At 40.1% G+C, this 26,796-nt stretch overlaps 1 protein-coding gene across 1 annotated transcript; it reads right to left on the reverse strand.

The window, feature by feature from the left end:
* Nucleotides 1-1,744: 1,744 nt before the first annotated feature.
* tomm40l (translocase of outer mitochondrial membrane 40 homolog, like) lies at nt 1,745-19,662 on the reverse strand. Its single transcript, XM_010900890.3, has 10 exons — nt 19,560-19,662; nt 18,084-18,292; nt 17,863-17,930; nt 17,481-17,573; nt 13,247-13,348; nt 12,853-12,958; nt 12,533-12,655; nt 5,044-5,120; nt 2,417-2,519; nt 1,745-2,316 (listed from the first exon to the last, which is right to left on the reverse strand). Exons 2-10 carry the CDS (start codon nt 18,289-18,291, stop codon nt 2,177-2,179), a joined length of 1,020 nt encoding a protein of 339 aa, XP_010899192.1. The 5' UTR covers nt 18,292; nt 19,560-19,662; the 3' UTR covers nt 1,745-2,176.
* Nucleotides 19,663-26,796: the final 7,134 nt, after the last annotated feature.

A 26,796-nucleotide genomic window follows, 5' to 3' on the forward strand; every position in this document is an offset into this window, starting at 1 on the left:
TGCTGTTGTAGCCCATCCGCCTCAAGGTTGTGCATGTTGTGGCTTCACAAATGCTTTGCTGCATACCTCGGTTGTAACGAGTGGTTATTTCAGTCAAAGTTGCTCTTCTATCAACTTGAATCAGTCGGCCCATTCTCCTCTGACCTCTAGCATCAACAAGGCATTTTCCCCAACAGGACTGCCGCATACTGGATGTTTTTCCCTTTTCACACCATTCTTTGTAAACCCTAGAAATGGTTGTGCGTGAAAATCCCAGGAACTGAGCAGATTGTGAAATACTCAGACCGGACCGTCTGTCACCAACAACCATGCCACGCTCAAAATTGCTTAAATCACCTTTCTTTCCCATTCTGACATTCAGTTTGGAGGTTAGGAGATTGTCTTGACCAGGACCACACCCCTAAATGCACTGAAGCAACTGCCATGTGATTGGTTGATTGGATAAATGTATTAATGAAAAATTGAACAGGTGTTCCTAATAATCCTTTAGGTGAGTGTAGTTTATAATACTGTAAGACTATTTTATTAAAAATGAATATATGCCCAGTAAACTATCTATTAAACTAAAAACTACTTATATTAGGCTATATCTTGAACTTTTGTTATATTTCAAGCACAGTAATACCATGGGCAGCAAACCAGTCACCAGTCGTTATGGCACTGTGGGCAGATGCCAAGTCCTGCTGGAAAAGGATATCAGAATCTCCATAAAGCATGAAGTTCTCTAAAATCTCCTGGTAGACAACTGCATTGACTCTGGACTTGATAAAACACAGTGGACCAACACCAGCATGACATGGCACCCCAAATCATTACTGACTGCGCAAACTTCACACTGGACTTCAAGCAACTTGGATTCAATGCCTCTCCACTCTTCCTCCAGACTCTGGGACCTTGATTTTCAAATGAAATGCAACATTTTCTTTCATCTGAAGAGAGGACTTGGGACCACAAGTCCTTTTTCTCCTACGCCGAGGGAGAACGCTTCTGGTTCAGGAGTGGCTTGACACTAGGAATGCATTACTTGTAGCCCATATCCTTTACACTTTTCCCTTCCAGTGAAATTTCCATGAATATGATTTGATACAGCACTCTACGACCAGCCAGCACTTTCAGCAATTACCTTCTGTGGCATCCACAGAGACTCAACCAGATGCACGCGCAGAACGCGCGCGCAGAACGCGAACACACACACAAACACGCACACAAACACGCACGCGCACGCGCACACGCGCACACGCGCACGCGCACACGCGCACACGCGCACACGCGCACACGCGCACACGCGCACACGCGCACACGCGCACACGCGCACACACGCACACGCGCACACACGCACACACGCACGCACGCACACACACGAGTGAGCAGTTTGATAAGATAATGGCTGGCTGCAATGAGGCACTCCAAACAATTACACAATACGGAGGACAAATAATTCTCTCCATGTTTTGTAAGAAATGGCCTTTATCCTTTTCCCAGTAGATATATACAGGTTCTATATATGGTTTCATATATATGTACCATTATGAAAAAGATGAGGACACAAAAACAGATTTAGAACCATGACATTAACCCTCCCTTCGCATACCTATCCCTGAACCAAACCTAAAAATAATCATAAAAAACAAAAATTAGCACATTACCATTCACTTCATGCCTAGACAGCCTACACAGTATAAAACAAATAAAAATCAACAAAACAAAATGAACAGAGCTAAACAAAGCTGGACAGGCACACATCTAAAAACAAAAAAGCATACTGTATAATTTAATAGTTTCCTAACATGTTTAATGAAGTCCTGTTTCACTGCCATTTGCTATGCTGGTCTCTGTATGTTAGTCTTTGAAGTATATGGCCACTGTCCAATCACATTACCACATTTTCCCACTAACTCTGACTGAAATATGATAATTTGATTATCTTAGTCCTAAAGATGCATTCTTATTTACACAACCTTTGTTTCTTCTTTACCATAATCATATGTTTTTACAACACATTAAAGAAATGTGATACTTTCAAAATCAACCACCATGAACTTCTAAGTAGTCAGAGAACGGGACAAATTTCAGTGATGTGAGACTCAGTGGGGAGTCCTGGCTTTGTGACTCTGTCCATGGTCTGTCTGTCCTTTCTGTGAGTACTGCCTACAGGCTTTCCATTACTCCAGTGAGTCTAACCGATGGTTACGCCAAAGCCACATTGGAACTTGTTCTTCTTGTGGTTGAGGAAGGCCCCCAATACAAGAGAGAGTGGCAGAGGAAGCAGTTTCTTCTCTAGTGTGGCTCCGACAACCCAATTGCTATCAATGGAGCCTAGAGTAGGAGGGAAAAGGAGAATATTGAAGGACATGAAAATACAAAAGCAAAACAGCTAATATGCAGACGGCAGACTTTCTTAAATCAATGGTGATACCTTTGAAAAGCAAATTGGCTTTAGGTACATCTAACTGGTAGCCAAATGATACGCTGGTCTCCTGCATACGGGTGCTAGCCTCAAACTCAACACCTACCTGCAACTGTGGGAGGAAAAAAAATGGGTGATGGAGCTGAACAGAACAAAACAATACATTGGTAAATAGTCAGGAGCTGGGTTGCATTCTAATAAGCAACAGATATAGTGGAGAGAACAAGTATTTGATAACCTGTAATTTTTATCATAGGTACTCAACTGTGAGTGACGGAATCTAAAACAAAAAAACAGAAATTCACATTGTATGACTTAAGTAATTAATTTGCATTTTATTGCATGACATAAGTCTTTGATACATCAGAAAAGCAGAAATTTATATTTGGTACAGAAACCTTTGTTTGCAATTACAGAGATCATACGTTTCCTGTAGTTCTTGACCAGGTTTGCACACACTGCAGCAGGGATTTTGGCCGACTCCTCCATACAGACCTTCTCCAGATCCTTCAGGTTTCAGGGCTGTTGCTGAGCAATACGGACTTTCAGCTCCCTCCAAAGATTTTCTATTGGGTTCAGGTCTGGAGACTGGCTAGGCCACTCCAGGACCTTGAGATGCTTCTTACGGAGCCACTCCTTAGTTGCCCTGGCTGTGTGTTTCTGTTCGTTGACATGCTGGAAGACCCATCTTCAATGCTCTTACTGAAGGAAGGAGGTTGTTGGGAAAAGATCTTGCGATACATGGCCCCATTCATCCTCCCCTCAATATAGTGCAGTCGTCCTGTCCCCTTTGCAGAAAAGCATCCCCAAAGAATGATGTTTCCACCTCCATGTTTTTTATTTAGACTGTGGTCCCAGCTCTCTTCAGGTCATTGACCAGGTCCTGCCGTGTAGTTCTGGGTTGATCCCTCACCTTCCTCACGATCATTGATGCCCTGGTCTTGGCCATTGTGGAGAGGTTGGAGTCTGATTGATTGAGTGTGTGGACAGGTGTCTTTTATACAGGTAACGAGTTCAAACAGGTGCAGTTAATACAGGTCACGAGTGGAGAACAGGAGAGCTTCTTAAAGAAAAACTAACAGGTCTGTGAGAGTCGGAATTCTTACTGGTTGGTAGTTGATCAAATACTTATGTCATGCAATAAAATGCAAATTATTTAAAAATCATACAATGTGATTTTCTGGATTTTTGTTTTAGATTCTGTCTCTCACAGTTGAAGTGTACCTATGAAACAAATTAGACCTCTACATGCTTTGTAAGTAGGAAAACCTACAAAATCAGCAGTTTATCAAATACTTGTTCTCCCTACTGTAAGTATTCTTAAATCTGCATTCATAAAATACACATTCTTTCCAGTGGCGTACCCAAACAAAGTTATTTTTGCTGACATTTTTGTGTGCTGAATAAAAACCTGAAGCTTAATCTACTTCTATCGTTATTCAAAACTGGTCTTAGAACTTAAGTTTAGGCAATAACTTGCAAATACAGAGGTAAACTTGACAACATAAAAAAATATATATTTTGGGGCCAAATTGCTGTCACATTTGTCATCAGATTTATCAGATCAAGACTATTTACTGGAAAGCTGCATCACCTCCATGTAAAGCTCACCATAATATTTAATCTAAGAATATTTTATACAGTAGGTCATTCTGAGGTCAACGATTGAGCCTATTTTGAGAGAATTTGGAGTGTTTTGGGGAGCTGGTGACGGCATCCAAGCAGCATAAATGAAACTTAACAGCACAAACAAATGGGAATATTTTGGTTGAATTTGAAGCACATTGGGAGGCTGAGTGACCTCAAAGACCTTGTGGAATCTGTAATAATGTAGTATTTTAAATGTATTATTAAGGTATGTTTCATTCTCTAGATTATCTAACAGTAGATTGTGCTCTGATAACCACAGGAATGTTTACAGAAAGCATCTGACATAGGGGTTATCGTATTGGAAACATGATCTTTGCTAGGTATACACAGCCTTCAATGTACTGTCAGCTTGTACCTCTGCTGCATTATTCCAATAAATACAGAATGTATTCTCCCTTGATTCTCTTATTTAACCACTATACGTACATTTTAAATCTATACAATGGCATTTAATATCTACAAAAATTAGAGCAGCACAAACAAAAATGGTAACGTCACAAATGGAGCACAAAACTATTTTGCCAAAGTTTTGCATTGGGTAAGGAGCCAACTTCATGCAGGTGAAACATTGGCGTGTAGGCTACAGCCATAATCTCAAACACCTAAATTATACAGAAAAAGATCAGGTACACCACTTTTTAAATTTGAAGGATTTAGGTCTTTCTACTGAGTGGAATGCTTTAGGTTTGTTATTAGAGCATCTCACCATGTCAAACTAACATTTTGGCAGAGTTATAAAAAATTTCCCCCCAGTTTTTCAAGTTAGTTAACTGAGAACACATTGGTATTACCAAAAATGATCTAGGGAGAAATAGGATTTAAATGCTCAGGAAGAGACCCCGATTCATGATCAAACCACCTTTTGATGCGATAACCACTCAGCTACCTGCCCGGATTCTTCATTGTTTTTACAACATAAGTAATACTCATAAACGTTCAATGAAAATGTAGTTACAGGCAAAACAAATAATGGAATAGGGCAATACCGTGTCATTGGCTTTGTGGTAGTATGAGGCATGTGCACCTGCTCCCCCTAGTGTCAAAGTGGCAATGAAGTTGCTCCCTGAAATGGCAAAAAGAAAAAAACAGCCATTAACTTCTTAGCATAGCAATATAGATATGGTGGGGTGAAAAACTATTTACACTGTTGATAAAGATGAAATAACATCTATGAGAAAGGATTAACAAAAAATATGCAATCAGCTATATTCTGCACAAAACAAGAGAGACATTACATTGTAATTATTCGGCTCCCAGGATGTCAGGGACAAGATCGTAGACCTACACAAGGCTGGAATGGCTGGAAACATTATGCTTTGGGGGTGTCTTTCTGCTAAGGGGACAGGACAACTTCCCCGCTTTAAAGGGACGATGGACGGGGCAATGTACCTTCAAATCTCGGGTGAGAACCTCCTTCCCTCAGCCAGAGCACTGAACATGGGTCTTGGATGGGTATTACAGCATGACAATGACCCAAAACACACAGCCAAGGCAACAAAAGAGTGGCACATTAAGGAAGAAGCACATTAAGGTCCTGGAGTGGCCTAGCCAGACTCCAGATCTTAATCCCATAGAAAATGTGTGGAGGGAGCTGAAGCTTCGAGTTGCCAAACAGCCTTGAAACCTTAATGACTTGAAGATCTGGAAAGAGGAGTGGGACAAAAATCCCTCCTGAGATGTGTGCAAACCTGGTGGCCAAGTACAAGAAACGACTACAAGGGTTTGGCCAACAAGTACTAAGTCATGTTTTGCGGAGGGGTGGAATACTTATTTCACTCATTAAAATGCAAATCAATTTATAAAATTTTTGACATGAGTTTCTTTTCAGGATTCTTTTGTTGTTTTTCTGTGTCTCACTTTTCAAATATACATATCATTAAAATTATAGACTGATGATTTCTTTGTCAGTAGGCAAACGTACACAATCAGCAGGGGATCAAATATTTTTTCCCCCTCACTGTACATTATAAACAACTTGGTGTGATTAAGTTCTAATTGTGTTTAAAACAGTTTATATAATAGCAACAACATGCCTCCAGTTCATCTTACAGGGTCCAGTAAGACATAACGTCAGACCAGTAGACAAAATCTGCGTTTCCACCGCAGGAATTAAACCCAGGAACTAGGAACCTTTCCAGGAATTCGCTGTGTTTCCACCACAGGGTCTAGAACCAGGAACTACGTATATTGGCCTACAAAAAAAAATTAGTGTACAATTTTCTTTATGCGATGGGGAGAATCCGTCTCAGTCATCTCATGGTTAATCTTGTAAAATCTGTTCACTATTCATATTGCAACTCGTCTAGCATTTCACACATTTTGAATCTGTTTTGCTACTACTGCTCGTCTCTTTTCCACCATTGACTCAATGACCACATTTGCATACCAATAAATCATGATCAACAACTTAAATCTCCTCCATGGTTGCTGTGATGTTGCAGTGTCCCATAAATAATAAAGATGCCCATCTGTCGCTTTGTATAGCGTATGGTGCATTCGTCAGATTACTAATTTGCCTAATTCTCGCAGTTCTTCAGACCGCGGTGGAAATGACAATGGGCTGAAGGTACCCTTTGAGTCCCAGGAACTGCTATTAAAGGAATTAAAGTTCTAGGGCTTTTTTAAACGGAGTGCTCAATCTCTCCATTTAAATGCATAGTATTGTATTAAAATGTTTGCTTGTCATTTTTGTCACCCTGCGACATTTGCTTGTTCTCACATTAAAATGCATCTGTGGCGCATCTTCTCCCCCCGCGATATGGTAGAGTAACATCTTTTTGACCAATAATTTGATGGCTTATCTGTTTGACCAGTCATAGTTCATAGTGCATTTTTTCCATGGAAAGAACAGGTTCCATGGGTCAAAATGATAATAGCAAGGGACACGTACTGCCGTTCATGTTGTGCGTTCCCGACAAAAGCAGATAAAGCAGGGTCATTTATTAAGGGAATGAACAACTACCGAAAACCAGCTCTTAAGTCCCTGCATGAGGTCACACATGGACATTGCTAGGCCCATTACAGGGGGGGCTTTACACCCGTTGTTACTCATTTACTAGTTTATAGTAAATGAACATCTACATACAGTACATATTCTGTTTCTAAATGAGATTTTAGATTCATTACAAATAATTTCAAAACAGATTTAGTCATTTGCCCATTCATCTCGGAATGAAGTCATTAAAACACATCAATTAAAAAAAGAAATATTTAATAGCCGGATTTCCCTTCCTCTGAACAGAAAATAATGCAGTACGTTAACTTCATGCCCAAACAAACATGAATCTGAGAAACACAGTTTTGCAACTGTGTTCCGTTGAACAGAATAATTGAACATAATCTAACCCCCTATTGTCGGCATATCCAACACCAATATTTACCAATCTTCATGTACAGAGTAATCATTTGATCAAGTCATCAATGTTTATGATGATTATTAATGACATACTAATGTTAGCTATCATGTCATTAATGGGAAATTTATATTCTCAGTAGTTAGTGACATGGCTAAAAAAAGATGACCCACTATTATCGGCCACCGTCTCCAGTTATTGGCCATCTTACTATTTTCTTGAATTACATTATAATTATTTTTTATCTGTATTACAAATGACACATTTTAGTCTTAGTCTATTAGAAAGAAATATAATATGTACTGTATGTAGATGTTTGTAGAATCTGAGCATTAATAATTACAATATGAATGAACGTTTCATTGGAAGTGAATGTACCTAAATAATGAGAACAGAAACATATGTTTAGATTCTCTCTGTAGGTTGCGCTCGGATAACCACAGGAATGTTTACATTGACCATTTGGCATGGGGGTTACGGTCTTGGAAACCTGATCATTGCTAGGTAAACACGCCTTTCAATGTATAGATCAGCTTGTAACCAACATTACAAAAGAGAAGAGATTGAGCCTGTAACATCATGAGCTAATAGACTATCAAATGTTGCAATAAATCATTGATTTACTCTCTCCATTGACAACCGGGTACGCGATTCATTATTTCAACCACTATTCGAAACGGCTGATTTCTAACATGTTCATTTACTATAAACTATTTGACAAGAGTATTTTGGCTACATAGTACAGCCGTTCTGGTGCCTTTTGTTGGTGTTGGATGGATGAGGACAGAGTGGACTTGTCTAACAAACTATGAGACCGGTATACTTTTAGCTTACCTTGACCAAAAATAACGATAGATATTACACCTGTTGTTACTCTAAAAATACATGATGAAAATATGTTTTGGGAAGTATGCCCAGCCCTCCCAAAACGAGACTTAGCCCGATTTTCTAGTGACATCCCTGACATTGCGTGTATTCTGGCTAAATGGGCTGTGGACAACCCCGCAGCTGCACCAATGAACATCTGTCTGCTCCGAAAGAATGAGGTGGCGCTTAGTCAAATCAAAAACGAATCATGACCGTCTATCATCTTGTGAAGAGGGAGAAACCATTCACAGACAACATCCATGAGATAGACTGTTGAACACAGATATAGAAACCATACAGACACGGCTTGTCAACAGTGTCATGTTAACTACGCCTGCCTAAGTCCTTGCTTGCAGTGACACACAACAAGCCAGTCAACCAACTAATGAAGTAATTATATATTTTTTTAATTCAGTTCGGGACAGTAAAAATTTAGTCCTGGCCAGTAGATTTCAGACCAACTGGTCCGGTTGGGCCAGTGAGAAAAACAAGTTTGCATTGGACCCTGTCTTATGAGGTCTATATAATAGGACAAAAGTCAGATTTACAGAGTGAAAATAAAATGGTAGATAGACTTGTAGTCAGCAATATATTTTCCATAGCGTTTGAACTTACAAGATGTACAAAAGATGGATTGAGTCAGTCGTGGGAAAACGAATCGATATGCATGCGCACAGTTACCTTACGTGCACACAGTCCTCTTCGCTCAATCTCTGATGAGCTGTCGCTGAGCCAAAAATAGCATGCACACAGTCCGCTCGGGCAGGGCATATCTTCCTAATTTATGCCAGTGACAACCAGCCAACCAGCATAGGGGAAACATCAGTCTCTATAAATATAAATAAGTATTTTGTATCTGCGTGTTAGAAATGAATTAGAGGGCCTCTTTGTAGCTCTAGCGAGCAGACAGTGTGCACGCACCTTTAGTTTTATACATTCGCCTGACGGCGCAAGTTTATTTAGCTAAATAAATGATTGAGACTCGGAAAAAGATTCCAGAACCTATTTTTTAAGAAACAATTAAAGAAATATTCAGAACATTGCTCTGTACCCCTGTGCATTCCATCTACTAAATTAAATGGGGTAATTAGTATGCAGAGCTTCCAGCTTGACATTGAGCTAAAGAAGCAGTGGTTTGTGCAAATACATTGGGACCACTTCAATATATTACAGTGCAATCTAAAATATGCAACGGGTATTTCACCAAAGATCAGCTATTTCAGGGCTGCACTACCCTGGTTCTGGAGATCTACCATCCTGTAGGTTCTCTCCAACTAATTTAGCACACCTGATTCCACTAATTGCGCAGTAAGAGGGGATTCCACGATTCTCTCATTTTTTCACTTGATGAAAAAGTCTGTTATCATCACCTACATTGACAGTTACTATATCAATGTCATTGACAAATGAAGGAAAAATGAACATTGTTGTGGCATGAAACAAAATACCTTTGACAACGTGAAGTTTGTCTTCAGTCTTGATCACAGTTGCTCAATTCTTATGACTATTCAAAGTATTAAGATACTTGTATGCCTATTACTGGTTAATAAGCCATAAAAATTCATAAGAAACGTTAGTCAGTTTAACACAATGCTTTATGGTGTCTAAATATTCAAACTTGGTGCAACGTTAATGCTTCACATAATTATCTAATGTTGAAGACAATTGTATGACAGGGTACTATGTCCCAATCGATCCCAATACTTGCATATTAGCTTAGTACACTGAACAAAATTCTAAATCTAAGACTCTCTCTATGTACCCAAAAAGCCTATTTCTCAAATATTGTTCACAAATCTGTATAAATCTGTGTTAGTGAGCACCTCTCCTTTGCCGAGATAATCCTTCCACCTCACAGGTGTGGTATATCAAGATGATTAGACAGCATGATTATTGCACAAGTGTGCCTTAGTCTGGCCACAATAAAAGGCCATTTTAAAATGTGCAGTTCCATCACACAGCACAATGCCACAGATGCTGCAGGTTTTGAGGGAGCGTGCAATTGGCATGCTGATTGCAGGAATGTCCACCAGAGCTGTTGCCCATGAATTGAATGTTCAGTTCTCTACCATAAGCCGTCTCCAAAGGTGTTTCAGAGAATTTGGCAGTACATCCAACCGGCCTCACAACCACAGATCACATGTAACCACACCAGCCCAGGACCTCCACATCCAGCATCTTCACCTCCAAGATCGTCTGAGATCAGCCACCCAAACAGCTGCTGCAACAATCGGTTTGCATAACCAAAGAATTTCTGCAAACTGTCAGAAACCGTCTCAGGGAAGCAAATCTGCATGCTCGACGTCCTCATCGGGGTCTCGACCTGACTGCAGTTCGTCGTAACCGACTTGAGTGGGCAAATTCTCTTCACGAATGAAGCCCGGTTTTCACTGTACAGGGCAGATGGCAGCCAGCGTGTATGGCGTTGCGTGGGTGAGCGGTTTGCTGAGGTCAATGTTGTGGATTGAGTGGCCCATGGTGGCGGTGGGGTTATGGTATTGGGCAGGCATGTGTTATGGACAGCGAACACAGGTGCATTTTATTGATGGCATTTTGAACGCACAGAGATACCATGACGAGATCCTGAGGCCCATTATTGTGCCATTCATCCACGACCATCATCTCATGATAATGAGAGGCCCCATGATGCAAGGATCTGTACACAATTCCTGGAAGCTGAAAATATCCCAGTTCTTGCATGGCCAGCATACACCCCGGACATGTTCCAGCATACTCACCCACTGAGTATGTTCGGGATGCTCTGGATCGGCGTATACGACAGTGTGTTCCAGGTCCTGCCAATATCCAGCAACTATCGCACAGCCATTGAAGAGGAGTGGACCAACATTCCACAGGCCACAATCAACAACCTGATTAACTCAATGCGAAGGAGATTTATTGCACTGAGTGAGGCAAATGGTGGTCACACCAGATACTGACTGGTTTTCAGACCCCCCCCCCCCCCCCCCAAATACAATGAAACTGCACATTTTAGAGTGGCCTTTTATTGTGGCCAGCCTAAGGCACACCAGTGCAATAATCATGCTGTCTAATTAGCATCTTGATATGCCACACCTGTGAGGTGGAAGGATTCTCTCGGCAATGGAGAAGTGCTCACTAACACAGATTTTAGACAGATTTGTGAACAGTATGAGAGAAATAGGCCTTTTGGGTACATAGAGAAAGTCTTAGTTCAGCTCATGATAAATGGGGGACAAAAACAGAAGTGTTGCATTTATCATTTTGTTCAGTGTATATACTAAACAGTACATACTACACCATCAACCGCAAAGTACATACTTGTAGTATGCGATTTGAGATTCCGCATTAGTCTGGAACATGACTACTGTGCTGTCATTTCATGAAAATCAGTCCCTTCGTAATCGTTTATGTATGTCAATGAATACATCTTAAATCCTTTCTCCAACTTTTTAGCTGGAGCCTTGCAAACAAAATAAAACATTTCAGGCAACTCTTGTAAACACCTTGAATAAAAGAGCTCCATTATTTTAATAACAGAGCAGCACAACCGGAAATGCAGGAGCGGTATTAAGGTGAATGCGGAAACAGTTGTGCAGGGAGCCCATTGTCTTTACACACGCAAGGGAAGGTGGCGTTTCGAGTAGGGGTGGGACAATGAGAATTTCATGCTACGATTATCCTGGCCAAAATTATCCCGATTTAAGATTGTATCCCGATTAATAACAATCCCAGAGCTAGAAACGCTGGTTTACAAACGGCTAATTGGATATTCTATTACATAAATATTGTTCTTGTGCATTTAAAAAGCCATAAAACACAATATCAAAGAAGGTTTTTAATAATTAACTAATACTATAATAACATGTAAATCTTTAAACATATGGTTGGCAACCCCATTAACAGCACATTGCAGAGAATGTTTAGTGGCATTAAGAATTGCCATTTGTACTGCATTTGCAGTACAAATCTGTATGTCACATCTGTAACATACATTATACGGAATACAAGTACATTTTCTGCCCTCTTCTATTTGCACTTCTGGTTAGATGCTAATTGCATTTCGTTGTACAGTACTTGTTCAATGACAATAAATTTGAATCTAATAAAAAAAAAAAAAAAAGTGAGATATGCGCTCCACCAGCCTTAGAGCGGTATTCAGGTGCGCCACTTGATGGTACCCAACTTGTCATATACCACACCCCTGTGTGCCTTATTTCTTAATTGAACTCCTGAAATCTCATTGGTTTGGCATTTATACATCAGTATGTCTCACCTGTATACCTGCCTGCCAGAGACATGACTGTGCCTTCCTCTCCTGGCCGGCGATGGTAAACCAGCTCCCCTCCCAGAGCTAGGGATGGAGTTATAGACTGGAGGTAGTGTGCTACGACTATACCTGAGAGATGGTATAAGGAAAAACTTGAAAATACAAGAGATAAGCTTCCATGTTCCAGCACAAATCAGTTTTACAAAAAACCTCCATTCACAAATTATTTGCAACTCAAGACCAGCTACAACACTGCTGATATAGTCTAACATTCCCAACATGTTAAGACAGCATTGATTGTAGAGGCTCGACGGAGGTGTGCATACCAGAGCCAACTAAGATGTCTGGGTTGCCGAGAGTAACAGCAGCAGTGAAGTCCTCTCCCCGGACCTCACAGTCTCCTTGCCAGTTCACAAACTTCTGCTGCTGCGTCTGTTGGCAGGACACATTGTTAAAAAAATAATCATCAACTGTTCTAATTATAGTGAGGATCAAATCTTATTTTGCTTTGAAGGTTAGGTTTCTTGTCAAAGCACTCATGTACGGCACAATGTGTTTGATATATGGAGAATGCGTATGTGATAAATTACAAACACAAATCAACTCAATACATTTCAGCCCGTGTTTAACAACCCTTAATTTTAACTCTAGGGGTTGAAACTGAAGGGATGTGACGGCAGACTAATCAAAAACAACCATAAATTACCAAAAATAGTCTACCTGAAAGGCCAGTTTGGAGCGGACTCTGTTGGAGATCTGGTGAATGACCTGGGCATTTAGACTACCGCTATTGTCCATGTCTCCAACCATAACTGGGAAGGACTGCAGAGAGAACGACAGTTAAATCTATTTCAGAATAAAACCAGCAAGAAGTTCACATTAAACTAAACTAACTTTTGTTTAATGTGTTGTCACATTTTATTTCCAGTATTTACTGCCCATCAAGCCCCACATTTCATATAATAAACGAGTGGTTCCCAACCAGGGGTGCCAGGTTCCCTTGGGTACTAGGCCTTTCCACAGGGGGTAGACTCATGACACCATAGGCTTATTGGTACAGTGCACAAGTCAATACTACAGAGATACACAGTGCAGGACTAAATACAAATGGTACGGTAACGTTAAGATCAGTAGAGGTATTTTGTAAAGATTGGACCAGTAAATCCATGACAAAGTGAGAACAGTTAAGATACGTTTATGAAATGTTAAATGGAGGATTCATTAGAGATGTTGCATGTCTGTTTCAACAGCGAGAGCGTTGAAAATTCCTTAACCTTAAGTAGCCAGCAACACATTAGGAGACACTGATGACAATGACAAAGGCTTAGGTCCTAACCTTCATCAACACCTCAAAGAATAAAAAAATATTACAATTGCACAGGCTAATTCACAGCAGTCATTACATTTAGCCCCTTATCTAAGCTTATTGAACCTATTAAACAGTATTGAAACGTGGCATGTTTTATGGATTAGAATGTAAACTTGGCTAGAGAGGTTTAGGGAATGAACTGCATACATAACATGTATGAGTGAAGGCAGCTGGAAAACACAAAAAAAAAGGAATAACTTATTCCTTGACTAAGCTATTTTATAATAAAATGTACAGGCAATACATAGTGGGGCAAAAACGTATTTAGTCAGCCACCAATTGTGCAAGTTCTCCCAGTTAAAAAGATGAGAGGCCTGTAATTATCATCATAAGTACACTTCAACTATTAGAGAAAATGAGAAAAAAAGTATCTGGTAAGTATTTGGTCACCTACAAACAAGCAAGATTTCTGGCTCTTATATAGTGTTGTTAAAAGAAGTGCGCATCCCTATTTATTTACAGTAATAAATAGGGATGCACAGATAGCAATATCTGGCCGATACTGGGCTCATGTACTTGCACTTACAGAAGGAAACATTAAGGGAAACTCGAAGGTTGTGTCGCCTCTGGACGCTTAGGTATAGAATATAGAATTCAGATTGGTCGAGCAGGATGACGAAGATGTCAGCAATGACGCAAGTAGAGTGCAAGCTCTGCGAAATTGTCAAGAGGAAAGGAAAAACACTAATTCAACACAAGCAATTTGGTCCAACATCAATAGACAACACAGCGCTGAGTTCAATGAGTACGCCAATGCTAGCAGTGCAGAACAACAACAGCTAACTCCACCACTGGAGAGGCGAAATAAAATGTCCAAAGACAGCCCACTCGCAGAAAAATGAAAGAGCAGAGCACATAGGCGTCACTAGGATCACAATACATTCGGGGCTTAACCCACCCTCCGCCCGGCAAAGAAAGTACAGGGTTTTTAATGTACACGCTAGCGGCCTACAAGTCTATATTAAAATTATAGATGAACAGATCAGAGGCAATTTTTTTTTTTTTTAATTCTTTGAGATCCGGGGCTATTCATAAAAGAAACGGGGCTTTAGCCTCGGTCGCTCAGGGCTAACGACGCCACTGCCAGAGCATGAAAAGATTTAATGAACCGCGCACAGTTCACGATTACACGAGCATCAGAGCAGAGAAACAACGTCCTGCACGTACAAAGTATCAAACTAGCTAGTGATATCAGAGAAAAGTAACTGGCTGTGTCTGTGTATGCGCACCTTTGTGTTGAACTGTCACATTCATATAAAGGTAACCACCACCTGACGGACAACTCAAAGTAAGAAGCTAGCTAGCTAACTTTCACAATTCGATAGCTACAATTGATTAGTCATGCAGGCAACGTTAGAGATTCGTCAGCAGCAATAAGACCTCCGGTTTTCGTACTTTGCCTTCAAAATAAAAGCCTGCGATGGGTTGTGTGTATATTGTTTATATTTTCAGAGGAAAAAACTATGTAGGGTAAAATATAAATGAAATTACTATTTAAATAATACATTATATAAGGTAAAGAATATTATAATGTGAAGCACATTCAGAAATGGTTAGAATGTAAGTTAACAGAGAACCTTTCTAATATAAAGAAAATCTGATTTCTTTATGTTGTTGTTAATTTACTTTTGCTCATGAGGTTTGTAGATGGATTGTGATATAAATCTGGGAGGCGATTCATGAACAGTTTTAAAGAATGATTGAGGGCGAGTAATTAGGTAAGTAGGGAATTATGTTAAATAAGGATTGTCAAATAATGTTAAGTTGACAAGGAAGAGAGACTGATATAAAGGGATAACATTATTGCAATACATAAAAAAGCATGTTTGTAGCATCACATAGAAAAATAAGGTTTTGTGAGAATTGGAGGTTTAGAGAGTTTCAAGTATGATGGTGAGGCTGTGGTGACGAGTTGTTTTGTGTGTGGCCAGTATGCTAAAGATAAAAGCAGAAAAAACTGATTTGTCATTGGAAATAAGTTTTTTTGAATACGAACTTTATTATCTCAATGTTATGTACTGAAATGAATGTATACATAACACAAAAAGGAAATTATTATTTTGGCCAGTAAAAATATGCTTGGCTGGTGGATTTTTTCATCTACCAGTCCCCTTGGCAGGTGAGACAAAAAGAACATTTCGGACCCTGTATGCCAGTATTGGGACCAATTGGGACACTAACTTCATAAAAATGTCATAAAATAGCGTTTCAACATTAGATCATTTTGTCATGCATTAACATCAAGCCAAGTTTGAATATTTAACTAGACACCACTAAGCATTGTTAAACTGACTAACATTTTAGAAGTTTACTTCCACCATAAATAGCGTCTATGAACTGTATGGCTTTTGCCACAGGACGTTTTAATAGCTTATTAGCCTGGAGTAGACCACCTAGTATCTTACTACTTGGAAAAGTCATAAGATTTGAGCAATTGCTAGTGAGACTAAAGACAAACATCACACTGACAAAGCTATTTCATGGCACGTTTGGTTGTCTTTCATTCGTGAATGACAGTGATACAATAACTATCAATAAAGGTGACAATAACTGACTTTTCGTCAAGTGAAAAGATGAGTTGTGGAAACACCAGAACCCGGTCCACAACGTTTATAGTAGTAGGCTGAAAGGGTACACAAACCCTATCTGTAAAACAGAAACTGATGGAAACAGGTTCTGATATGTAATCACTAAATGAATATGTAATCACTAAATCTGCAAATGTACCTTGTGTGCAGAATTTAACACATAACTATTAAATCAATAATAAATCACTACATAGTTTTTATGCCGGACCGCGTAAGCGGAGCCAGCCTAGAAGAGCGTATGTCTCTTACTGACAGAGAGAGTGAGTGACCGACTGACTGACTGCCACTTGTTAGTAGTGTAGTGGTTAGAGATGTGGCCTACGGAACAACAGGTCCCCGTTCTACTCCCGATATAGTCAAAACGCATTATACCTCAGGACTTGTCAGGACAGACAAAAGCTTTGTTAGCTACAACCTTCAGTAGCTACGTAATAGGAAGTGATCAGGTTAGACAAGCATTTCGCTGGCTACACAACTCTCTCGTCTTTTCACTTGACAAAAAAGTCTGTTAGCGTCACTTATATTGATATATTGTTATTGTATCAATGTAATTCACTAATGGCTAATAAGCTGTTAAAACAGACAGTGGCAAAAGCCACAAAGTTCATAGATGCAATTTGCGGTGGAAGTAAACTTAAGAAACGTTACTCAGTGTAACACAATGGTCAATGGGGTCTAACGAAATGCGTGACAAAATTATATAATGTCACAAGGCTATACCGACACCCGGCAAATCTATAGCTCTGTGGCGTAGTGGTGAAATACACAGCCTTTCACATGGCCGACCAGGGTTCGAATCTCGGGAAGGCAACAACAATCAACACTTTCTATTGTGGGCTGGCTGAACTAGGCTTGCTTGGTTTCTTGTTAAAACAAAAAGTCTGTTTGGTAGAAATAGTGCTGGGAAAATAGACTTATATGAATCTAGTAAACCTAGCGACTGAAAACAAAAACAAGACTTTCAGACAGTGACATTAGCCTAGGAGTTCTGACTCACCTCTGCGGGACCCATCTGCTTAGTTCCCACATAGGTGGCACCAAACCTGTAGCTTGAGTCCCCTACTGTGCTGAGCATTACGGTGTGATTCACCTGGTTGGGGTTAAGGTTGCTTTAGTTACAAAGAATTATTTTTTGATTGCAATGCTCCAAGCAAACAATGGAAAGTTAATTGTGCAAAATTAAAGGGAGGGCCAGTAAACAACAGCAGCAAAAAACATTATGATACGAGAAGCTGCTCAAGAGCTTAATTGTTTGCCTTATTTGGTTACCACAACCAGTATTGATACAGGTTAACACCATATTTTATTTGAAGACTTGCAACTTAATGAGATTCATCTCCAGCCAATAATGATAAAATGAGGCACAAAAAAATACAGACCTGAAAGTGATTACTCAGTCCCTTGTTAACAATTAGCCTCACACCCTCCATTTGAATGGGGAACACCTCTGGAAAGAGAAAGAAAGCAGAATTGATTGGGATTAATAGTATGTCTAAAACCCCCATGCAGAGACAAAGATATGACCACATTTGGTCTACTGAAATCACAAACCTCATACATATGTACTTTCTCTAGATAAGTGAAGGACCAATTGGTTTACCTTTACATTTACGGTGGCACTCTTCAAATGTGCCAGGGTTGGGGAGAGAGCTTTCTGCATCAACCTGCTGACCAGGGGCAGTATTGCCCGAAGGCAGGACAGGCGATACAGGGGGCATGGAGAAGCCTGGTGGTACAGTCATCCCTGGACCACCACTGACAGGGGCTGGAGGCGGGTTGGGGGAACTGGCAGCCAAAACACTGCCCATTCTGTGAAAGAAAGTGATGAGGTTGAAAATAAAAGGGTGAGCAGTAACAGTATGGAGAATGTGAGGTGGTGGATTTTGTAGGAGGATGCAGGGTGTATTCCGTAACAACAGAAAATACTAATTATTAGCTAAACCTGTATTTCATATGCATATTTTAGCAATAAGAGAAAAGGGGGTGCAATATGCAACCGATGAGATTACTAAGATAGTCATATATAATTTGCATTTAATGTAATGAAAATGGAGGCACATATGTAAACAAATCCCCTAAGAAAAAAAATCTAAGCTGAATAAATTCCAAATTATTAAGTAAAATAGGGGCTACAACATGCCCATTTTGGGAAATAACATTTAAGAGTAATTAGGTTTAAGTGCCTTGCTAAAGGGCACACTGACATATTCAGAAAAATGACCTTTGGTCACCAGCCCAACGAACTAACCAGATGCCTCATATATTATGCGGCCGTTCATATACTGCTCTGATTTATATTAGACACGTTACGCAGTATAATACACAAACACACACTCGATTACTATAAGTTTCTCATCTAAAGAACAAAAGCTTTTCTTCTCTATTGTCAACGATGGGATGACATGGCTTAACAATCGTTACAAGGTTAGTACTTTAGCTAGGTAGTTGGATGCGCTTGCATTCATGTGGCAGTCATCGCAGCATGGCTAGCCGGCGTATAGAACATACCACCCAAGGTTTCTTGTAGTACCCATCATCTCATTAAATCGTATGGTACAGTTCTCAGCAGTGGCAATTTCTGATTACGAATATCAATGGCAGTAAGGTTGTTAATTAGTTATTTCTGCTGGTGTGGTGGACGCGTTACCGGCATACCGGCATTCTGCGCCAGGCACAATGCTAATTCATTCAATCGGCTAACAGCTTTAAGACAACTCATTACCTATAAGGAGTTAACTAACTGGTCGGGTATAGTGTAACTGGTTAGAAGCTTACAAACGTTAATCTTGTACGAGACAGATGTGCTAAGCGACTTAGTAGTAGCTAGCTAACGAGCTAACCAGTAGTAGTAGGGCTAAGTGGCTAACATTAGCGTATTAGGTGTCTTGCTTAGCTAGCTAGTTACATGTCGTATAGCTGAGCTATTTTTGCATGGGCTCTCCACTGAAAATACGCGTGCCATAGCTTCTATGAATAATTTAATGCCAATTTTAAAAGATCGTCAGCATCACAATTAATGGAAATCTTTGAACGGTCTATTTCTAAATAAACCTCGTGTTATAAGATCGCTACTCACGCTGAGGTTTTCAGAGGACGATGCAACACCCGGCAGTACCAACGAAGAAGACCTTTAAGCCATGAGTCAAAGCTAAGACCCGCCTACTAACTTAAGGAAGTACTTGGATTCGGCACCAGTATAATTCTGAACAACGTGTAGTTGAAATACATGTCACTCTCTGCGTAAGCAACAAGCATGAAGATTCAATCTTAGTAGGCGTGGTTTCACATTTTAGACTGTGGTTTCCTAATTTCACTTGTAGGGAATTGGTTACTAGACATTTCCATCACCTACTAGACGCAATAATATTGGACAAAGGCAACATCGGTCGTTCCCAACAGACTTTGGCAAAAAGCAAGGTTAAGGGGAGTGTCAGCATTGTTCGGTAACTGCTGATTGGTGAACGAGATCAATGAAGTCATTGAGTTGGTTGGTTGCAGCACAGAGTTGTAAGACAAGAGCTATTTTTTGAAGGTCATTGGCAGCGTGATAGTCCATGGCAGAGACCCAATTTTACTCGTGTAGGTGGGAAAGTCAAGTGATGATTGTCATCAAGGTTTATATTTGTGGGTTATATTTATGTTGGATATCCACCTTATTTAAGGCAGCTAAATGTATCTCTCTCTGCATTATGTTATAACCTCTGTTTCGAATTGTGGCAGCAATATTTTTTGGGATTCTATTAGCACATGCCTAAGCAACAGTTATTCTTCCTGGGGTCCACAGAAAGCCTACATTTGAAAAGGATATGTTATCATTAAGATCATGAAAGCAAAACAAATGGTGATTGTGCTTTTAAATGTTGAATAGGTACAGAAATTACTCCTACAAAACAATAAGTCTTATAAATATCCTGTAAGGGTTTTCTCCATAAAATACTATTTTTAATTCTTGAAACTGACATTTTTGTACCTAATTAACCTTTGGACAACAAAAACCAGCAAGGCGTGTAGGATAAATAAGAGTTTGTTTGATTTCAAAAACCATTGAAGTCAAGATGTTTTAAACCCTATATGCTTCAGCTTTACCCCTTATTACCGAGATTATGGCTGTGTTGTGAAGATGACTGAATTCATTTTTTCACATTTTCTTGTTTTATAGACTTAATACATTTTAAATTAAACATTTGTCATCAATCTACATACAATAGTCCACCTATTGCAAATTCAAATGATTGAATTACCCGAAGCACACAGCCAAGTCAATGCAAATTTTGGCTTCCAGACAAATCTGTGAACGTGATTCAGTGGCCCAGCCAAATCCCAGACTTGAACCCCATTGAACATGGAGATTAACTGAAGATTGCACTTTGCATCCAATCTGACAAAGTTTCAGAGGACATAGAAGGAAGAATGGTAGAAACTGCCCAAATCCAGTTGTGCAAAGCGAGTAGAGGCATACATAAGACAACTTGAAGCTATGATTACTGCCAAAGGCTGTATATAGTCTGAATAGTTATGTGCATACAGTGGGGCAAAAAGTATTTAGTCAGCCACCAATTGTGCAAGTTCTCCCACTTAAAAAGATAAGAGAGACCTGTAATTTTAATCATAGGTACACTTCATCTATGAGAGACAAAATGAGGGGGAAAATCCAGAAAATCACATTGTAGGATTTTTAATGAATTTATTGGTAAATTCCTCAGTAAAATAAGTATTTGGTCACCTACAAACAAGCAAGATTTCTGGCTCTCCCAGCCCTATAACTTCTTTAAGAGGCTCCTCTGTCCTCCACTCGTTACCTGTATTAATGGCACCTGTTTGAACTTGTTATCAGTATAAAAGAAACCTGTCCACAACCTCAAACAGTCACACTCCAAACGCCACTATGGCCAAGACCAAAGAGCTGTCAAAGGACACCAGAAACAAAATTGTAGACCTGCACCAGGCTGGGAACACTGAATCTGCAATAGGTAAGCAGCTTGGTATGAAGAAATCAACTGTGGGAGCAATTATAAGAAAATGGAAGACATACAAGACCACTGATAATCTCCCTCGATCTGGGGCTCCATGCAAGATCTCACCCCGTGGGGTCAAAATGATCACAAGAACGGTGAGCAATAATTCCAGAACCACACAGGGAGACCTAGTGAATGACCTGCAGAGAGCTGGGACCAAAGTAACAAAGGCTACCATCAGTAACACACTCCGCCGCCAGGCACTCAAATCCTGCAGTGCCAGATGTGTCCCCCTGCTTAAGCCAGTACATGTCCAGGCCCATCTGAGGTTTGCAAGAGAGCATTTGGATGATCCAGAAGAGGATTGGGAGAATGTCATATGGTCAGATGAAACCAAAATATAACTTTTTGGTAAAAACTCAACTTGTGTTTGGAAGAGAAAGAATGCTGAGTTGCATCCAAAGAACACCATACCTACTGTGAAGCATGGGGGTGGAAATATCATGCTTTGGGGCTGTTTTTCTGCAAAGGGACCAGGATGACTGATCTGTGTAAAGGAAAGAATGAATGGGGCCATGTATCGTGAGATTTTGTGTGAAAACCTCCTTCCATCAGCAAGGGCATTGAAGATGCCTGGAACGTGGCTGGGTCTATCAGCATGACAATGATCCCAAACACACCGCCCGGGCTACGAAGGAGTAGCTTTGTAAGAAGCATTTCAAGGTCCTGGAGTGGCCTAGCCAGTCACCAGATCTCAACACCATAGAAAATCTTTGGAGGGAGTTGAAAGTCTGTGTTGCCCAGCGACAGCCCCAAAACATCACTGCTCTAGAGGAGATCTGCATGGAGGAATGGGCCAAAATACCAGCAACAGTGTATGAAAACCTTGTGAAGACTTACAGAAAACGTTTGACCTCTGTCATTGCCAAAAAAGGGTATATATCAAAGAATTGAGATGAACTTTTGTTATTGACCAAATACTTATTTCCCCCCATAATTTACCAATAAATTCATAAAAAATCCTACAATGTGATTTTCTGGATTTTGTTCTCCAAATTTTGTCTCTCATAGATGAAGTGTACCTATGATGTAAATTACAGGCCTCTCTCATCTTTTTAAGTGGGAGAACTTGCACAATTGGTGTCTGACAAAATAGTTTTTTGCCCCACTGTAATGTTTCAAGGTTTATTTGTCAAAGGCACAGAACAACAGTGTCATCCTGTACAATGAAATTCCTAGGACATGGCACCCGACAAACTACAGTGGGTAGAACAAGTATTTGACACACTGCCGATTTTGCAGGTTTTCCCACTTACAAAGCATGTAGAAGTCTATCATTTTTATCATAGGTTCAACTGTGAGTGACAGAATCTAAAACATAAATCCAGAAAATCACATTGTGTGATTTTTAAGTATTTTAAGCATTTTATTGCATGACATAAGTATTTGATACATCAAAAAAGCAGAACTTAATATTTATTACAGAAACCTTTGTTTGCAATAACAGAGATCATACATTTCCTGTAGTTCTGGACCAGGTTTGCACACACTGCAGCAGGGATTTTGGCCCAATCCTCCATACAGACCTTCTCCAGATCCTTCAGGTTTCAGGGCTGTCGCTGAACAATACAGACTTTCAGCTCCCTCCAAATATTTTCTATTGGGTTCAGGTCTGGAGACTGGCTAGGCCACTCCAGGACCTTGAGATGCTTCATACGGAGCCACTCCTTAGTTGCCCTGGCTGTGTGTTTCGGGTAGTTGTCATGCTGGAAGACCCAGCCACGACCCATCTTCAATGCTCTCACTGAGGGAAGGAGGTTGTTGGGAAAAGATCTTGGTCGTCTTGCATGAACCGCACATTTGAGATCTCCCCAGAACGGCTCAGGAGACTGTGATGGCCACTCCAGAAACTTCACCTTTTTCTGCTGTAACCACTGGCCTTGTGCTTAGGGTCATTTTCTTGCTGGAAAGTCCAAGAGCATCCCATGTGCAGCTTCATGTAAATTGTCTGCCAGTATTTTCTGATAACATGCTGCATTCAACTTGCCAATAATTTTCACAAGGTTCCCTGTGCCGTTAGAGCTCACACACCCCCCAAAACATCAGTGAGCCACCACCATGCTTCACAGTGGGGATAGTATTCTGTTCACTATAGGTCTATAGGTCTTGTTGACCCCTCTCCAAACATAACACTTATGGTTGTGACCATAAATCTCTATTTTGGTCTCGTCACTCCAAATTACAGTGGGCCAGAAGCTGTGAGGCGTGTCAAGATTTTGTCGGACATATTGTAACCCAGCTTTTTTGTGGCTTTGGCGCAGTAAAGGCTTCTTTCTGGCAACTCGACCATGTAGTTCATTTTTGTCCCAAGTATTGTTGTATTGTGCTCCTTGAAACAACCACACTGTCTTTTTCCAGAGCAGTCTGTATTTCTCCTGAGGTTACCTGTGGGGTTTTCTTTGTATCCCAAACAATTCCTCTGGCAGATTTGGCTGAAATCTTTCTTGATCTACCTGACCTTGGTTTGGTATCAAAAGATCCCAGAATTTTTAGCTTCTTCGTAAGTGATTGAACAGTACTGACTGGCATTTACAAGTCTTTAGATATCTTTTTATATCCTTTTCCATCTTTATGTAGTTCCATTTTCATGTTACGCATGTCTTTTGACAGTTATTTTCTGCTCCCCATGGCTCAGTATCTAGTCTGCTCAGTGCATCCACGTGAGAGCTAACAAACTCATTGACTATTTATACACAGTAACTAATTGCAATTTAAAAAACCACGGGTGTGGGAAATTGATATTTAATTGCCATTTTCACCTGGGTGTGTGTCTGTAACAAGGCCAAACATTCAAGGGTATGTAAACTTTTGATCAAGGCCATTTGGGTTACTTCTGTTATCATTATGATTTAAAAAGGAGCCAAACTCAGGGGTCAAAATCAGTGCCAAAATGTCACAATTTCTACCAGCATATACAAACTTATGAGCACAACTGTAATAGCATGACCTAGCAGCAACTGATTTATTAGAGACATGAGTGCAATAAGCACTGAATGTTGACATAGCACACTACAACTATATAGTGAGAATTAAGAAGATAATTTACACACAGCTTTAAATATATCAAGAGGATAATGTGACCATATACATAACACTGTACATAGCAGCAATTTAAAAAGAGTACTGTAGATTAGCAGCAATATTGGTTGTAGTATTAAATATTGTAGAAATGGCAGGTATGGCAGTAATATACACTGAAAAAGAAAATGTAAACTAGCATCGATTTTAAATATTCTAATGTCCATTAAAGTACCTGTAAGGGCATCAGAGCATCTGGAATGTTTGTGTGTTATCATTATGATCATCGATCAGTGTTACTAATTGAGGAGCATTATGGCCTAAGGGAAAAATCAGTTTTATGACAGTTGAAGTGAGTGCTCTGATAGAGTCTACCAGACAGCAGCAGTGTGAACAGACCATAGCCTGGGTGGCTGTGATCTTTGATTATGGTCCATGCTTTCCTCAGGCATCGTGTATAGTAGATGCCTTGCACAGAGGGGAGTTAGCAGCCGATGATGCACTCCGCAGACTTTACCGTTCTCTGGAGGGACTTGCGGTCTGCAGCGGAGCAGCTGCCGTACCAGGCAGTATTGCAGCTTGAGAGGATGCTTTCAATGGTGCATCTTGTTGAAGTCAACACTTCCCCGAGTTGGTTTGTTGGAAAGGAGAATAAAACATCAGGAGTCAGGTCAATTAACGTATCCTATATCCATTTATTACAGAAGCTTCCGGAGACAAGTGATGCCGCACAATGTCTAAGGATCAACAGTCAAAACATAATTTATACTTCAACTACGCCGAAAAGATAGTGTCGTTAAGTTCACAAAGCAAGTGTGCCATTGGCTCAATCCCAGTTCTATTCCTTATAAGGATAACTGCAAGTACCCCCCTTGCCCCCCTTGTGGTTTCTGTGTTGTCTGTCCGACTATGTGTGTGTGTCTCTAACCTGTGTCCTGTTTCTCAAAAGACAGACATACTAAATCTTTCTCTCCCCGGCAACCGCTTGAACAGGGTTTCCTGTTCTCCTACTTGCACCTTCAGTTTTAGCTCATATAACAAACAATAAATATTTTGCTTCATTGCTTACAACAGTTCACTAACTTATACAATCAATATATCTACAATCTGTAGAAGTTGGGAAGAGTTTTTGCAGACAGGCCAAATTTCAATAGTCTCTTTAGGAAGTATAGTCGTTTTTGGGCAGTTTTCACTGCCAAGTTCGCTTTTCTGGACCAGGTGAGGTCATCCTTGATGAACACACAGAGAAACTTGAATTCGGAGACTCTCTCCACTTCAGATCCATCGATGTGTATGGGGGCATGACCTCCCTCTGCTGCTTTCTGAAGTCCTCAATCATCTCTTTAGTCTTACAGACGTTGAGAGAGAGGTTGTTGTCCTGGCCCCATGTATGGTTATGTACATGAGTGTGGAATCCGAGCATTAATAATTACAATATGAATGTACGTTTCATTGGAAGTGAATGTGCCTAGATAATGAGAACAACAGAAACATCTCTGTTTAGATTCTCTCTGTAGGTTGCGCTCTGATAACCACATGAATGTTTACATTGACCATTTCTCATGGGGGTCACTGTCTTGGAATCCTGATCTTGGCTAGGTAGACACACAATGTATATATCAGCGTGTAACCAACATTACAGTGAGATGAGATTGAGGTTGTGTAAGGAATACCAGGTCCGTAACCTCATGAACAAGACTATCTAATGCTGCAATAAATAACTGAATTACTCTCTCCCTTGACAACCGGGTATGCAATAATTATTTTAAACACTATATGAAGCAGCTGATTTCTAACACGAGATCTCACTTTTTAACATTTAGAAAATCAGCCCAAATGTATAATGTAATGATAGCCTATAGTGCGTTGAGTGATGGGGGAAGTAATTAATTGTAAGTTAATAACACAAAATGCAGAGAAAGTGATGGGGATGGAATATTTTCACAAGTAACTGTAAATCACTGTTTGTCATATATAAAGCTCTGGAAAAAGAGACCACTACAAATTTTTCTTAAATAAGCATATCTACATGTATGGCAGCCATTCCATTCCAGTGTTTGTTAAATTCCAACACAAGCACACCTCATTTTACTCAATGAGGTACTGATTAGGTGATTACCTGAACCAAATCTAATTTAATGAGGAAAATTATTTAAAAAACACTGCTGTGGTCATCACTTTGTTTTTGCCAATCCAGCTGGTCCTGTTACAAGAGCAATGTAAGAAGGGTTCAATTTTATAGCTTTACTGGTAGAGGGATACAGTGAGCATCTGGTTGCT

This window comes from Esox lucius, chromosome 10 (genome assembly GCF_011004845.1).
Source record: "Esox lucius isolate fEsoLuc1 chromosome 10, fEsoLuc1.pri, whole genome shotgun sequence".
NCBI classification, from domain to species: domain Eukaryota; kingdom Metazoa; phylum Chordata; class Actinopteri; order Esociformes; family Esocidae; genus Esox; species Esox lucius.

Coding starts and splice junctions, on each gene's coding strand:
- tomm40l (XM_010900890.3), bottom strand. CDS start 18,291: ATGGGCAGTGTTTTGGCTGCCAGTTCCCCCAACCCGCCTCCAGCCCCT. Junction 17,574..17,862: donor GACTGAGTAATCACTTTCAG/GTCTGTATTTTT, acceptor AACCCCAACCAG/GTGAATCACACCGTAATGCT. Junction 12,656..12,852: donor AGACATCTTAGTTGGCTCTG/GTATGCACACCT, acceptor ACCATCTCTCAG/GTATAGTCGTAGCACACTAC.